General features: G+C 36.8%; 1 protein-coding gene across 2 annotated transcripts in view; it reads right to left on the bottom strand.

The window, feature by feature from the left end:
• The window catches only part of LOC134755617 (atrial natriuretic peptide receptor 1-like), a 278,568-nt gene that overhangs the window by 190,178 nt on the left and 70,069 nt on the right, over nt 1-18,321 (bottom strand). Inside the window, exon 1 of one of the 2 annotated variants that reach the window (XM_063692127.1) lies at nt 17,900-17,926. The exons of the other annotated variant lie outside the window; for it this stretch is intronic. Coding sequence (XP_063548197.1) covers nt 17,900-17,907 — 8 coding nt within the window. The 5' untranslated portion in view covers nt 17,908-17,926. Of the gene's footprint in view, nt 1-17,899; nt 17,927-18,321 lie in introns of those variants that run through there. 2 annotated transcript variants of the gene reach the window in all.

The following is an 18,321-nucleotide window of genomic DNA, read 5'->3' as shown; positions in this document are numbered from 1 at the left end:
GACGGCGCGCTGACGCCAACTCGCATCGGAAATCAAAGTCACTTTGGGTTGACAACTGAGTAAGTAAGTAAAGGTATTTAAATGTCGACCATTCGCAGCCGTCCCTAGGCGTTGAGTCGCTTTCGTTACGTGCTTACTTACGGTTATGGCGGTCCACCATCTTTGAATCCATCAAGTCGTTTGAGGAAAACCGCCTCACGACGTTAGACGTAAAACGCCAATTACGCGAGGAAAGACCTGCCCTTTTACGTGTATGCGTACAAGACGGCCAGTCAACTGTAACGCCACGGCCAGTAAACTGCCGTGAGTGTGAAAGAGTTTTTAAGAGCAAGTTTGGCCTGGCCAGCCACATAAGAGCACATGAGAGGAAAAACCTTTGATTGCTGGGGTCGCCGTCATCGAAATCGATGTGGAGGACTATCATTTATGGTTGACGGCGAGCGGTTGAGTTGGGGTGAGGGTTTCTGCTAGAGATAAAATTTCTCGAACTCGATATTTTTAGCTTCATTCGAGACGAGAAAAAAAAAGTCTGGAACTCGAGAACCCTCGAGTTGAAATGCCAACTGAAGCAACAACAACTCCGCCCGCGATTTAGAATTTAACGTATATGATACTATAACCGAAAATAAGCGTGTTTTCAGGCTGGCTGGAAACATCGTACCACAGAATTTATAATAGTATAGTAGGTACTGAAGATTCACTCCCTAACAAAACGCGTCTACTACGCGCAAGGCGGCGCAAGCGCGTGCAGGCACGCGTTCCGTGGCGGTGCGCGGCAATTACTATGGAAAAACCTCAAAATTGAGGCGGCCGCAGGTACTTGTAGCGACGCGACGAAATCGCGGAGTGAGACACGCCTGATCGTACCCAAAATAAGAAACTGGCTTTCGGATGATTAACTTTTTGTTATTCTTAAAGGCCCATTTTTTAATACAAAAATACCTTTTCAAAAAGTCTTGCTGCTGATACCTTTAACTGCTTTCGATTAATTTTAATGAATACATCTTTATGCACGACTAAATAGATACATATAAATAAATAAATATAATAGAGAATGCCTATAATGGCATAAAGTCCGCCTGTTGTACACTTTTTATGTGCAATAAAGTTTAAAATAAATAAATAAATATGGGGAAATTAAATTATTGATAGGTACTATAACTATTATACTTCAATGCTTTTTTGTGTCATTATTGTCAAAACATTTTTTAGTTTGTTTTTGATGATATTGAATCCTTGTTCCTAGTCATATTTAAATTTAACCCATTTAAATTGTTTTAATACTAAGTCAAAGATAGGGATTATAAATTAGGAAAAAAATAGAAATTTATTACTGATTAAAACACTAGAAATATGATTTTAGTAAAGTAAGTTTTTAACGTTTTGATTCTTAATGTAACGTTTTAAAAATTGTTTGTTTTAATAATTCAATTTTAATTAAGGGCTTTAATATTTGGGGCTGGAATTGAATATCCCCAGTCATCCTCTCTTTTTGTTTACTTGGAGCCCCAGTTTGTCCTTCCCATTATATTTGTTGTTTGCTTCTAAAATTACATTTTTTGTTTGTCTAAAGAAGATATTCATTTTTGTTCCGTATTTCTAATCTTGTCGGCAATCGGTTTTTCAAAATTCATTTTATGGGTCATATTACGAGTACAGAGGTTAAAAATTTAATTATAACTAAGCATAATTTATGTCGATATGGGAAACATGATGCAAATTTATGTATAACCTTGCGCGCTTTTCGTCCATTTAGTCAACCGGCAAACCATTTATTGCCAAACAATGGCGATACTTTTTTACCCATTTTATAATATCACATTAATAAAAAACCGGCCAAGTGAGAGTCGGACTCGCGCACCGTGGGTTCCGTACTTTTTAGTATTTGTTGTTATAGCGGCAACAGAAATACATCATATGTGAAAATTTCAACTGTCTAGCTATCACGGTTCATGAGATACAGCCTGGTGACAGACAGACAGACGGACAGCGGAGTCTTAGTAATAGGGTCCTGTTTTTACCCTTTGGGTACGGAACCCTAAAAAGCGGATTCCGTGTTTTTGCGTAAACGTATTATAATATTTCTCTGTAAAACGCTGAATTTTTGCTTTGCTAGCCATAAAAATAAGAGTAATTTCTTAGGAAGGGTGTTTGTTTACTTAATCAAATTTGGCAGTAATAAATGAGGTTAATATTTCAGGTAAAATCGTCCTTCCCTTTTGCCTTCCCATTTATCTGTCTGCCTCACCATTGCATATAACAACAATACGGTACATTAGGTACAGTCAACGCCAAATTTATAGTATTAATACCACACTATTACATACCTTTGTTACCATAGACATAAGGATGTGTACCAATGTATTTGGCCACTCTTGACGTCCTTACGTATTGAATGCTGACTGTACTATATGCTATAACTACTAGCTTTAGCCCGCGACTGAGTAGAATTAGTAATTTGGGTACCTTATATTTTATCTAATCTACTTTTTAGGGTTCCGTACCCAAAGGGTAAAACGGGACCCTATTACTAAGACTCCGCTGTCCGTCTGTCCGTCTGTCACCAGGCTGTATCTCAAGAACCGCGATAGCTAGACAGTTGAAATTTTCACAGATGATGTATTTCTGTTGCCGCTATAACAACAAATACTAAAAAGTACGGAACCCTCGGTGCGCGAGTCCGACTCGCACTTGGCCGGTTTTTTATTGGATCTCCATAGAAACTTCCTTATTTGTGAGACTACTAAACGCCCAGATAAAGTGTAAGTGTATTCGATTAGAGCATATTATGCTTGCATCAATTCTCAGGCGATGCATCAATTATCATACTTCCACCCCGCGTTTAATCCTTTTGAGGATTGATTTCCGGGATAAAAACTATAAATATCTTTGTCCTTTCCCGGGACTCAAACTATCTCTATGCCAAATTTCAACTAAATCGGTTCAGCGGTTTAAGCGTGAAGAGGTAACACACAGACAGACAGACTTTCGCATTTATAATATTATATTGTATGGATTATTATTTTATGTTACTACTTTATACTCTTACTCTTTAACTGGCTCTTGAGACACAGGGAAACCTACTTTGAGAGCCAGGACTAATGTTATGTAATAATTTAAAGTTGCAATAAAGATTTTTTTTTTATATGCATAATGCATTATTAATTTTATGTATAATTTTGGTGTAATAATAGCTATTTATGCAACAAGTGCGGAAAGTGTATGATTTCCGACGAGTCGAATTTTATTCACGAGCGCAAAGCGAGCGAGTGTATAAAGGAATACGAGTAAATAAAAAACCATATCATGGCAAATAAGTTTAATTATTAAAAAATTGAAAACAAAAAGCACTAGTGCGGAAAAGTAGTACTTTCCGCATGATATGGCTCCGTAGGAAACGCACTTTTCGAACACATGCATTGTAAAGAATATTTACAGTACATATGGTGCTACTTTATCGCACTAGTGCGTAAAGAGCACTTTTCATGCATGTCGAAAGTTTAAAGGGCCATATGTACTGTAAAACGTTGTACGATACACTTGCGAAAAGGTTATTCGCAACTCGTGTCGATTTAAAACACTCCCTGCGGTCGTGTTTTAATTTATCGCCACTCGTTTCGAATTTCCTCTTTTCCGCACTTGTATCGTAAAGAACTATTACATACTTACTTACTTACATATACTCGTACGTTTAAATCTAGACCTAGACAAATTAAACTAGTACGAGTACTTAGAAGAATAAAATGTTAAGAGTAGATTTAAATTTACATTAACTTCCATAAATCGTCAGACCCCCTTAGCCAACGAATTGCGCTCTGTTACTATCTGGAACAGTTTTGGGATCCTACATTTAAATACACTTGAGGTTACTTGTTGCTTTAATCAAAATATTTAAATTAGGATTTTCGCACGGCCCCATTCTATAAGCTGCCAGCTTACATAATTCTGGAATGTAGACTTTACGGAGTTGGATATTAGTTTGAAAATAGAACACAGAAAGCGTATATGATAAGATAATTATGCATTAGGACGTACATCGCTTTAGTATTCAAAGATAATTATTATAATAAGAGAAAATGGACCCGGATGGACCCGGGTATGTCCTTAAACTACGTCCAAAAGAGAGGTATGGGCACTGTGAATGACATCTCGCTTTGTGTGGTAGGGCACAGGACAGCGGATGTCATTCCAGATCTAGAGCAGAGCCCAACTGGGGAGGTACCTCCACCTTACAGAAAACCGCAGCCAAATAACACTAGACCCTACTAATAGTGTTGTGTTCCTGTCGGTGAGTATGGTTGCCAGAGCTCGAGGGAGAGGAGTGTTAGGGTCGGCAACGCGCATGTAACTCCTCTGGAGTTGCAGGCGTACATAGGCTACGGAGACTGCTTAACATCAGGCGGGCCGTATGCTTGTTTGCCACCGACGTAGTAAAAAAATATATATATGGATATTAAAACAGGATTGGGTTTCTTTTTTCTCAGACAGTAATCTATGTAAATTAACAATGTTAGGAGGAATATTCATATTGTAATAACAGTTCATGAATCTGATCCGGATTTGTTATGGATATGATCTGTCAGTACCAAAAGTGACGTTTCTGATTGAAGAAACACAATCTGAATACGCCTCCAGTTCTACGAGCGAGACATGTCACATGTAGTGACTGAAAATTTACGAGAAACAAAAAAAAGTACATTTCTAAAATATCAGGAAGATATCAAAGTTGGGTATACTGTAAAATTAAATGGTCTCTCGAAAATGTTTTTCCCAAAAAAACCGTTTCGTAGATCATTGAATCGCTGAGAGCAAAAGGTTTTATTAATAGATCCGTAACTGGGGTAAAAGTAACCGTAGTAGGTAAAAGAAGGTCAATCTGTTTTAGAAGTTTAATCCCAGTTGCCGAAGTTCCCAAGGATCCTTAAAAGGTTTGGAAGGGTCTCTATTGTTACCTATAGTTTTAGGTCATTATGTATGTAAAGAGTATTAAATAGTTAAAAAATGTAATTATTGTAAAGGATGGTTACAATCTAGTACTACTTTTTGGTATAAAAGAAGTTTTTAGTTTAAGATTTAAAAACACAAACATATTGGTTTATACCCTTGCGTTTTTGGAAGAGCGGGATTTTCTGTGACAAGCATATGCTGTCACAGAACTGTGCTTTAAAGAAGATCGTTTGTCCGCATTTTCGTTAGTCATAATTTGGTTTTTCTCAGAAACGCGTAACTTTTCAGGATTGCCATAAAACAAACCTGACCTAACCTATCTATACGATAACCTTACGAAAATTCTGAAAAGTTAACGGTTTCAGTATTATGACTAATGATAATCATTACATTATGACTTTCAATAATGATGTCAAACAACGGGGTCCCGATTTGGAACTCTGTTAACCGCTAGATAGACACAGCCTGTTGTTATATATATATAGACTGCTAACCACAAGAATTAGGTAAGGTGAACCCTAGTAAATTACAATTAAATTAAACTGTTTGCCCTCCTTAAAGTTCATACCGAGTGTTGTTAACATTGGCACAGAATAAATAATAGTACTAGGTACTGAAGATACGCTCTCTAAAGGGGCCCACCCATTACATTACACCGGACTATCAGTTAGAACAAAAATTTGACAGTTCCGATATCGTCCGGCGGATTGGTAATGGGTTAACCTTAACAAATGTTAGAGTTAGACCAAGAAAAGTCTGCAACGATTTTGATAGCACGCGCACTACACGCAGTACAAGTGTTATTTTAAAAGTAAAACTTCTATGAAATTATGACGTATAAATAACACTTGCACTGCGTATGCTATCGAAATCGTTGCAGACTTTTCTTGGTCTAACTGTAGTATGTCTCACGACAGTTAAAATATAAAATATTTACTCACTCTAATACACACGCATGCACATATCTTTTATATATTTTCAGACAGACAGACAGACGGACGGACGAATGGACAGACAGACATCACGAAACTATAAGGGTTTCGATTTAGCCATAATGGCCACGAAACTAAAATATAGTCAAGATTTTAAAAAAATCCAACGTCATAAATATTTGGTTATAGGTCTATGTAGATTTGTAGAAGGGATGCTTCCTCTTAACATTCTCTTAAAAATAAAAGCAACGAATTTGTCTTTAAAACGCAGGGTCTCTTCCGCACCGAATCCACAAAGATTGAACTCATAAAACTGTAATGTCAAGATCAGCCCTAAAACCCAATCTGAGAGAAACATCATAAGAAACCTAACTAAGGCAAACCAAATTAACCTCGTAAATGTGGAATCTTTTTGGGGTATTATAAAACAAGGACTTGTTAACAAAGAGTTAGAAATTACAGAAGAGGAGTCAAGACTAAGAAATACTCAGACCTCAAGTTTGACAGCTCAAATGGATCGCACTGTGCGGCGGCATAATATGTCTTGCGGCAACTGGATTGTCAATGTCAACTTTTTACAACCAGAATAACCGTAATGAGGGCTATCGTTTTTTTGCTCACCAGTTGGCGCCTCTGTTGATGGTGGTCCAAAAGACTAAAAAACAGCTGTCAGTCATTGAAGTGACAAGTGACATTTGACATTTCGAACTTTGCAAAGACCACCATCTACACTAGCGCCCCTAGCGGCGAATTCATACGCGTTAGCCCTCATTATAATGTACGATTAACTCTTTCCCGGAATCCCGGACTGGTAGTAACAAATCATGTATATTTATGCATTTCCCAAGCATGCACAGGAATATATATATTATCATAGAGTAACTTATACTAGAGCGGTACTGTCATAGTAAATTTTGTAACCCCAGTAAATTCACTGCCATCTGTCGACACACTTTAAAACTAAAATTAAAGATTTGTAAAAATACGATAAAATGTATTTAAATATAGATAAATGATTTCTTTTATTTGCATTAATTATTTTGATGATTTTGACCCATGTTCTTTCACTGATATGCGTTAAAATTGTTAAATAACAAACGAAACCGTCAACGCCATCTATACGACTGTAGGCCAAAACTAGTAGCGCCCTCTGAACAAAATCAAATTTTCTTGATTTTCGAGGCACGATTTTCCCTTAGACTGTATCCATCTATTACGGAGTTATATCTATCTTTGATATTATGGTCGTGATAACAGACTGTGAAATATCATGTTGTGTGCTTTAGCGAGACGCGTCGTCAATGAATTCTCACAGCTGTCCGATCTAGGCCGGCAATTTTGGATGAAAATCTATTGTCGGCGGGTGTCACTTGCGTGCACCAAAATGTTTTGTGACTTATTACGAGTATCATGAAAATAACGGCAGTAAGACTTGTACTGAAAAAAAATCTGTAAATTTCAAACGACTGTAATTTTATTTCTAATCAAGATGACGACTACTTTTTTCCGCGGTAAAAAGTTTTATTATTATATAATATATTCCTATATAAATGATTCTGGTTTTACGCTATGCAACGATACACCAGTGAATAGAAGAGATCACTGAAATTTGGTGTTTTCCAAATGGCAAGAAAATTTTCAACATCCTCCATGCTCGCTTTCGAAACACCAAAGATAGATATAACTCCATAATAGATGGATACAGTCTAAGGAAAAAACGTGCCTGGAAAATCAAGAAAATTTGATTCTCGATCAGATGGCGCCACTACCTTTGGCCTACTCTCGTATAGATGGCGTTGACGGTTTCGTTTATTATTTAACAATTTTAACGCATATCAGTGAAAGAGCATGGGTCAAAATCATATAAAAATATTTAATATAATAAATGCAAATTAAAAGAAATCATTTATCCGTATATAAATAAAAAAATTAATATTTTTATTTTTAGTTTTAATCGTGTGTCGATAGATGGCAGTGAATTTACTGTGGTTACAAAATTTACTATGACAGTACCGCTCTATCCTATTATATCCTCTTTGGAAACATTTAAAATTAACTCGAAGTTTCGTGCATTTCATAATAAATAACAAATTTAGTTCGTTGTCTCTTGAACAGAGGCATCGAAGAGGCAGACCTCTAGGAACAATTACTGACCCTAGATCAGAAAGGTTGTTAATGGAATTTGCGCCCGCCCTCGCATGCCCGTCATATTTATCGTGAAAAATTGGGGTACATGCCGGCTAAAGTAAAACGAACTAGGAATAAACATAGTATATAGATTCGTACAAAAGTTAGGATAGCTATAAAGTAACCGAAAATTTACGTTATTAATTTCTAGGAAAAGTCGAAAGTCATGCAATTTCCTTCGTACAAAAAGTCGCATTTTGTAATAGAACAAGAGCAGACTATCATACGTCCTGCAGTGCCGTTCTCTCAACTATTAATGGGCTTAAACCAAGTGTTTCAAAAGGGAAGGATAAAACAGCCAAAAAATTTTAACAACTCCAGCAGGTGTGGGGATGGTGCAGGCGAATATGAAAAACAGTTCCGTAAAAAGCTGCCACTGAATGCGCTAGGAAAAAGCTGCCTATCACTCCTACAGAAAAAAAAAAACTAATAACTGTTTTAATTAAAAGTAGCTTTATATTGTAGTAATCCTAAAATCCAAAAATATTTATGAATTGTATAAGTTTTTTTCATTTGAAGTTTACAGTTTTTTCGATACACCCCTTAATTACGGGAAACAAAAGGTTGCATTCAACTGTCTTTTTACGGTAAATACAACTTACAATTCCTTTTTTTCAAACCGTGTTAGTAAAAACTTGCCCTTCTGCACAATACATGTATGACCATACACACTCTTTTCTTTTTCGATTTCAGGCGACCCTCATTTTCATGGTTCATCAAATAAAATAAAATTCGGGACGCAAACTTTGTGATCGACTACATCTTAACCTTGGGTGCCCTTTTTATGATCTAGTCTACGTGAGGAGAAAAACGTAATTTTGCCTAGATGGATAAAGTCGATAGATACCTATATAAAATGGTGACCATGCAGTATTCGCCGTTTAATAACTAGACGTTTTTGCTACATCATCATCCCAAATGGTGACACGATTACGTTTAATTCGCTAGATGGAAAAGCAAATCGAAAATCGGCCCTAGGCTGTTTATCCAGCAGGTATTGGATGGTCTACGACAGCAGTCCGCAAGTCTTTACGTGAGTGAAGTATCAAAAATCAACTTGCGTTCAGTTCGTTTTTACAAGCTTTTATTTAACTAGCAATATTATACTTTTATACTTATCTATGTTTGCAAATCTTGCAAGCTAAATAAGACCCACTTACCATTATTCGATTGAGTTGAAACTTTACATACATTTGTGTAAGTTGGGTTGTTGGATGACAATGCGATATTATGGTACCATCGCGAGAGATCAACGAGAATAAATAATTTTACGGTTTAGATTCACTTGTTTTAGTCACACGCGCGACATGTATCGGAGAGCCTAGGTCTCCTTTCTCAAGCACTCACGCCGTGTATCGCGTACTGCCGCGCGCCTCGTCGCCCGCTGCGCAAAACAAAACCGTCTGAGTCTAAATACGACCTCCGAACTCCGCATGTTTCATCCCACATGTTTTATTAAGAAATTTATTTTAATTTTACTGCCTTGTAGCATTTTTCTAGTTACGTACTTAGATATATGACTTAGGGACTGTCGCGGTGATGATGACTGATATAATAATGTACGTGAAACCCGTTAATAAACCCTCTCTAGATAGATCTCTTTACACCATTACTATAATCGAATCACTAAAATTCGAATACGCCCGTTAGATTCCATTAAATCTCAATGAGTGATGCTCAAAATAGTGGCATCGACAGGTTAAAGTGAAACCTTTTTTTTTTTTTACTTTTTTTCACATTTTAAGGATGGAAAAATATTATTAAAGTATCACTTTTAGCATTTTTACTAAAGGCCACGAAAAACTCATACAAATGTAAAAGTTATAGCCTGTTAAAGACACGGGCATGGACAATTGATCGTCCATGCCCTCCGGCGGGTGTTGCATCTGCGTTTTTTAAAATTTAGTATAAATTATAAGAAAATTACACAACTGTTAATTTGTTTAACGCCTTTAGAATGGCTCTAAACCTGTAATGATTAAGTTAGGTTATATTATTTGTACACAGCTCTTAATAAACGAATTAATAATAATATTTTGACAATTTTAGCATTTTTTTTTTCGTAAAATAAACATCACCAATCAACATAGTTTAGCAAGGGCATCATACTGAATAAATTTTGTTTGGACACACCCTTAAAACAAACCAATTCTATCGCTACCTGTAAAAGAAGCGACACCAAACGACGACATTACAATGTTATATGAATTATTTATACAGTTAGAAATTTACAAAAGCGGTAAATATTTAATGTCGGCGAAATAATGGGACCGTTAAATATTTTATTGTTTCTTTGATATTCTGTCTGGTATTCCCTGTAGAAGCAGATAGAAATTAAATACGCTACTTAAATAGGCATGTACCTGTAAAGGACTTAATTTATGGGGGAAATGATTGTTACCTTTTGGATATTTAAGTCCCCGGCAAGCTCGGCCGAGTTGCACCTTCCCATACAAACGTAGTTCCGCTCTCATTTTAAAACTACGTGTTGGATTGTAATGAAACTTTGCATATACAATGACATGAGCTAGGTCTGTAATTAGTTTACATAGCTCTAGTATAAAAAAACAAACGAAATAGAGCAAATACACGTTTTGTATGAAAAACTTAAATTCGCTGTATTTTTTTACTATGGTATCTAAAGCTAAATAAACTAATTACAGACATAGATATACCTTATCCTATTGTAAGTACAAAGTTTCAGAGCAATCTAGCTAGTCGTTTTAAAATGAGAACGGAACTACGTTTGTATGGAGAACCGGGCTTGCCGGGAACCCTTAAGCACTTAGCCACGTAATTCACTATAAACATTTTTGTTTATAAAACAAGTAGCTTTACCACGACTGCCTTAGCAGTATCAAACTGACATATTTATTTTCTTTACATCTCGCTCGCACTAAAAAGCTAGTACGAGCGAGATGCATAGAAAGTAAGTTACGCTCATGCCAGCGAATATTGTCAGTCAAACTGGTGGTTGCCGTACAGGAGGGAGTTTTTTTTAATTTCGATCGCTCGATTTCGTCACTCGAAAATCGGTGGAAAACGGCCAAATGCTAATTTTTGAAATACGAGCGATAGAAATTTGGAATCTAGTGGTATTGACCGCTCGTTTTTTTAATTTTATTAGTAGAATTTAAATGCCTAGTAGTGGAGTTATTATTGCACGAAATACACTAAATCGAGCGGTCTAAATTAAAAAATCGGTCCCCTGGTTTATAAACAACTAGCGACCCGCCCCGGCTTCGCACGGGTGCATTGCTGATGTATTATACATATAAACCTTCCTCTTGAATCGCTCTTATCTACTATAAAAACCGCATTAAAATCCGTTGCTTAGTTTTAAAGATCTAAGCATACAAGGGACAGACATCGATTCAGACAGCAGAAAGCGACTTTGTTTTATACTATGTAGTGATAGTGATATTTCGTAATGAGTACCATACAATTTCTGAGAAACTTTGTTTACCAACACTGTTTATAAACAAAATTGTTAATAGTTAACACGTGGCTTAAGTTTAATAAGTAGGTACTTGTGTTAGCAATATTTCATTTCATTTATTCATTCATTTACAACATACATTGTGTTTGAATAACAGATATTTACAAAATTAAAAATAACATGCAATAAAATAAAATTCTAAAACTAGCACTCAGTACATATGAAAGGAAAATAAAAACAATAAGATACAATTAATAAAATGTCAATCATTTTTAATAATAACAAATTTGACTAAATGTTACCATCTGCTACGAATTCGGTTACAGAATAATATGCCTTTTTTAAAAGAAAACTTTTGAGTCTCGCTTTAAAAATATTGCTGTTGAGTATCTGTTTAAACTCAATTGGCAGCTTATTAAAAAGGTAGATCGACTGGTAGCATGTAGCGTGCTTAACAATATTCAGCCTAGGTACTATCTTGTTACTCAAGTCTTTCCTTCTAGAAAGCAGTCGGATCTCTCTTTCGTCCCTATTTTCAAAAGTATTCAAGTGTTTTACTAGATCAGTAAGAATAGTAAGGATGTACAGGTAGGAATATAAGTAAATGCCGATGTAAAATATAACATAAAATTGGTACCCTTACGATTAATGGGTAGTGTGAACATATCAACAAACTTACAATCACGTTAAAAGTTGATAATATTATTTAATTGAAATACAAAAGAGATTTATTTACATACAAGATATATACAGTGGTACTACGTAAACGAAATTAATAACTAGCTTAAATCTAAAATGGGCCCTTGAGGCATTGTACCAAGGATGCTGGCGGCATTTCCTCGCTGTATCGCAATGCTGATACGTTGTGCGAGGAAGCCGCCAGCTCTTCGGTCACCAGTTACGTTAACCAGACCCTTTGCGATTTCTGCAAATAACTTGTGCGCGCTGGGACCCCATGGACCTAGAGTTTCAACTCCAAATGGAACGAAATGGTACTCTCTACCGAGGCTCTTATATTTATTACGTTTTAAAATCTCGGCGCTTTCCGCCGCTCCGCCCGGACGCGTCTATGTTTGAAATTGTTATAACTTTATTTATCAGCTTTAAATTTTAATGAAGTTGTTGAGCGTTTATAGTTACTTCGTATTTCTAATAGCTATTCCTAATTAAATCACTCACAGCATAGTTACAAGAACTTCATTTAAAACTTAGTTTACGAACCTATCACGAACTTCAAAGTTAGGAAACACGTTGCTAACAGCCGCCCAACGCGTGTATGGATTGGAGTAATTGTTATCTAAAATAAACTTTAAGTAAGATAGATATTGTAACGCACATATAAATGAACAGAATACAGTGTCCACGGTAATAAAACTTTAGTAATATTTCATTGAATGCGTTGTGAAATTCTGCCGATGACAGGCGTGGCTCACTCCGCGATTTCGTCGCGTCGCTACAAGTACATGCGGCCATAGTAGTTGCCGCGCATCGCTACGGAACGGACGCGGGACGCCTTGCGGTCATATCTTTCGAATAGACGCGTTTTATTAGAGAGTGAACCTTCTGTACCTAGTACTTTTATTTATTCTGTGACGATGATAGTGACGATAGTACCATTTGGGTGAGAGTAGATTGTTGCTGCGTCACGAATGCTACGGCGTAGCAGCCGGTATAAAGTAAGTTTTAGCACTGTATCCCATCCCGGTTTGACGGCTTCAATTTGGTTTGACGTTTGTTATGCGAGGAAAACCCTACCCATAAACCCTACTCATAGTGTTGTTGTGTTCCTGCCGGTGAGTAAGGTTGCTAGAGCTCAAAGAGGGTGCGGAGTGTTAGGGTCGGCAACGCGCATGTAACTCCTCTGGAGTTGCAGGCGTACATAGGCTACGGAAACTGTTTGACATCAGGCGGGCCGTATGCTTGTTTGCCACCGACTTAGTAAACAAGTGAAACTTACTACTTAACTTTAACCTGTAAAAAATACGGTGCCTCAAAAACATTTTTTGATTTTTTTGAAAAATTATTTTGCACGCTTCTGGCAATGACCCGACCAAATTTTCAGGCTTATTTGTTTATGACTATTTAGATATTTGACTTTAACCTGTAAAAAATACAGATTGACTCGAGCACCTTTTTTGGGCCCAAAAAAACTTTAAATGTATAAGGGTTGATTTAGCCCAGGGTAGCTGCAGCCAGACCTACAGTGCTGAGTTAGGGTAAGGAGGAGTATCAGGCAACTGTTCAGCTTGCCTCAAGGACCTACTCCAAAATGTCTACCAGCTCTCCGTCTATTAGCAATTTCTGCTGCTGACTGTAGAAGATTGCTTGTCAACGATCAAAAGCGCGACGAAAATCGGAGTGATGTCAAATGCCATTGGAAGTATTAAATTCAGTAGATTCCGTAAATTATTTGCCTTTAAATTAATTTTTAACAAGCAGAAACGTCTGCGAACCATGCTATTAGAATATTTTTTTAAAATTTAAAGTGGAAAAAATCATCATCATTCACTCGTTCATTTGCTTTTGTATCAGTATATTGCAAGATATGACCACACACCGTATCTCCTCAATGCAGCTTGTATTTTCTACTCTGCTAATTTTATGTTTTGGCACATTGAAGCCGGCCGCTACGCCTTTATCTTAAGTTTTCACGATTTTGAAATTGTTGCACATTTCTACCGTACTTGGAATGTTCATAGGCGTGTTGGCTTCCGTTTTGTATACTTCAATTATATGTAAACGTAAGCTTTTTTCTTTATCTGTTTCCATAATAAGAACTGAATGAACCAAAACCCCTAGTATAAATTTCATTCCACACGGAAGGACGTGTACGCGTTTGCGTTAAGTCATTTTGTATGGGATTTTTAACAGCGCGCCAAGCGGGACGTTTTGGAAACTCAAAATCCTATACAAAATCAGACGTAACGCAAACGCGTACGTCACGTCACGCTATAACGCAATCGTAAGGTAACGCAAAGTAAAGTTGTCGCAAAACCACGAACCGAAATAATCTTATTTTCCGCCCCATTTAAATGCGGCCGAGATTTTACAAGTTATGGCCCAGCTTACTCTCAAAGTAATATCAAGGGACAGTTTTAGTATAAATGGACCTAAGTAGATCCAAAGTAAGCTCTGTGAGGTTTGTGATGTGTACTTGAATTTGAAGGCAAATAAATAAATAATTTTATAAATACACCTCAATCTACCTACGGCTCAATCTGCGTGAGTTTTGTTTTTGTAATTTCTGTAACCTCTCCTTAGTCCCCGGCAAGCTCGGTTCTCCATACAAACGTAGTTAAGCTCTCATTTTAATACGACTAGCTAGATTGCTCTGAAACGTTGTACTTACAATAGGATAAGATACCTAGGGTATACCTAGGTCTATAATTAGTTTATGTAACTTCAGATACCAGTTAACAAGTATAAATTCCATTCTGAAGCTTACATATATATCAAAATAACTTAATTTCATTTTTTTTTTAAAAGGGGAGCTGCCTTCAAAAAACCAATCCACTGAAAAGCACAAAATAATGTTAAATACCCTACCCCTATCCTTGTCCAGTCCCTATCCCGCAATAAAGCAAATTTCTACCAAAATGTAATTGATACCTTATTATAAGAAAATTAATAACCTTCCGGGTAATTACTTAGTTTTTGAAGTCGGTGAACCTCCTTCTTTTAAGGCGATTAAAGATAGCTCCGAATTAGGTTTGTCGCAGAATTAGGTTTGGCTCAGAAGTAGGTTAAAAATGACCAGGGTTAGGTTATAGATGGCCACCGCTCGCGAGGTTCGTGAGTTATTTCGGCACGGCGCCGTGCGCGCGTGCCCCATATCCTACTGTAGTATCGCTCTACTCTCACTCGTACTCCCACTCGCACTCCCACTTCCAAAATTTCATCTAAACACAAAATTTCATCTAAATCGGTTTCAGCAAATCAAATTTGACGATATACCGATAGCAGCGCCACCTACCGGTTCCAATTGGTTTTTCAATCCATCCCTGTAAACTAAAACCTTCTCCAGAATGTAACTAACACTTTTCTGAAAACCGCATCAAAATCGATTCGTCCAAACGCGAGATAATCGCAAATGTATGTATGTTATACATACAAACATACGGGTCAAACTGAGAACCTCCTTTTTTTGAAGCCGGTAAAAAAACAGCGAATTTAAGTTTTTCACACAAAACTTGATTTTGCTCTATTTCGTTTGTTTTATCATAGAGTAACTTATACTAGAGCGGTACTGTCATAGTAAATTTTGTAACCCCAGTAAATTCACTGCCATCTGTCGACACACTTTAAAACTAAAAATGAAGATTTATAAAAATACGATAGAATGTATTTAAATATAGATAAATGATTTTTTTATTTGCATTAATTATTTTTATGATTTTGACCCATGTTCTTTCACTGATATGCGTTAAAATTGTTAAATAACAAACGAAACCGTCAACGCCATCTATACGACTGTAGGCCAAAACTAGTAGCGCCCTCTGAACGAAAATCAAATTTTCTTGATTTTCGAGGCACGTTTTTTCCTTAGACTGTATCCATCTATTACGGAGTTATATCTATCTTTGGTTTTATATACTAGAGCTATATAAACTAATTACAGAACTAGATATACCTAATGTCATTGTATGTGCAAAGGTTCTTTACAATCCAACATGTAGTTTTATAAAATGAGAACGAAACTCCATTTGTTTGGGAAGGTGAAACTCGGCCGAGCTTGCCGGGGACACTTGGAACGGATTTCAAATAATAATGTCTACCTCATGTCCATCTAGCTTTATACATGTCAATTTTTATTAAAATCTGTACCTAAGAGAAGCCGTAAACCAGCCTGGTTACCAGTCAGACAGAAAAAAGAGCTCTTGCGCACGGGAAAAGGTACCTTATGGCGGCTGGCGCTTACGTCGTATAGCACCGCAATAGTATTGGAGCGGCGTTAATAATAGCGTAAGCGCCTACTGCCATAAAGTTGGTACCTTTACCGTGGGACGTCACATTTATACTGTAGTAAGTATGTAAGTTATGGACATTGGATACCGTGAACGCTGGATCAGAATTATTGTACCGTATATCACTCGTTTTTCGCCGTTTATATCTTGACACCTACACAGCAAATAATCCATATAATTCTGTATCACAAATTTTATATTTTTAGAAAGTGATCACTTTTTACTGTCACTGGTCACAAATGCCTTATCTCATGATAAATCAACCACATGTGTACGCACATATACCTAATATTTATTAATGTAACCTTAATTGCACAAAAGAAAGAAAAACTTTACAGTACAAAAGGAGGAGTAACGCTATAAGGCATTGTCTACCAGTCAACCTTAAGGATATTAAGCAGAAAGATGTAATTTTTTTTTTCGTAGCCATACTACATAGGATTGGTGGCGGACGTATGCGTTTGCGGTAAGGCTCATTTTGTATGGAATTTTAAACAGCACACCAAGCGGGACGTATTGGAAACTCAAAATCCCATACTAAAAGAGGCTTAACGCAGACGTGTAGGTACCTCACTTCATTCGAAATTTACACTACCTACAGAACAAAGTCTCTTAACCCACCTCTCCTTTAACTTATTATTAAGAGTCATGGGACAATACCCACCTAAGTAAGTAATGAATATGTACCTACTGAAATTGGAATGCCATATAACTCGTTAATTTGTATGTAGGCTCAATAAACATAGCTAACCACTAAGCTAACCGGTTCTCAGAATTATCTCAGCTGCGATTCCGAAGGGATCTGTACATACAAACCCTTAAGCTCCTTTATCTTAATAAACTTCAGACTCAATTAATATAATTTATTCAGTCCTCATGGAGGTACGTATCTGCGCTATAATGAATCTAGTTTAAACGCGTTCCTGACAAACTACCTATTTAGAGAATCACTACTTTCAATTGGTGGTTCTTTCAATTGGTAGTTTCTAATGGTATTTCTGTGTACTGTAATATTCTTTTAGGTTGTAAACTGTACATTAATTTAGATCCCACACATTTCTAGCAACTATACTTAAGTATTTTACTCACTTCTTCCTGGCTAGAATATTTTATAGAAATATAAGGTTACATCGCGGCAGTCCCTTTTGGGAAAATGTCGGAGTCAAGCTATACTAAAATAAATACTCACTTTTCGCTACCGCGGAAGTCCTCAAATTATCATTTCGAATGTAGATAACTCCGTACTGCAATATTCTTTTTGATTGCGAATGTTGACAGATAAGCATTCAATAAAAATTTCAATCAGTACTCACTGGCTCAAAATGTTGATTAAACAGGTCTTATGTCCTTTGAGCCGCCATCCACCCACCAACTCGCCAAAGTCGAAGTAAAAGCATTAAGAAGTCAACAAAGTGGCAAATGATACTCACTGCCTCATAACGTCGGTCAGAAAGAAGGCTATGCCATCATTGCCATCAAAGCCGACAGCTCCAGCGCACAAGAGCATGTAGTAGCTACTCTGAACTGCAGTTCTGCTTAGGGTTTACATGATGTTCACTTGTCCAGTGGCCGATTTCCAATTTCAAACTCAAATAATTTTCGAACGCTAAGGGACAAGCGGGGGTGTTTTAGTTTCCGGAGTGTTGCGGATTAATTAAGTAGTGACACTGGATCACTGGCCAGCAGATCAGTGTGCAAATGCTATTGAGGCGTATCATAATCCTTTAACATTGTAATTTCGGAATACCCGGAAAACGTTGGAGGAATACACAACGTAGGCCGACAGTTAGATTATGTGATTTACAATAGTTATTTGTGCAACAAGAGAGGAAAGTTGGTTTTTCTTGCGAGT

Source organism: Cydia strobilella, chromosome 1, assembly GCF_947568885.1.
Source record: "Cydia strobilella chromosome 1, ilCydStro3.1, whole genome shotgun sequence".
Classification (NCBI taxonomy): Eukaryota; Metazoa; Arthropoda; class Insecta; order Lepidoptera; family Tortricidae; genus Cydia; species Cydia strobilella.
Note: the sequence above shows the minus strand (reverse complement) of the source record. Positions and strands in the feature narration are given on the sequence as shown.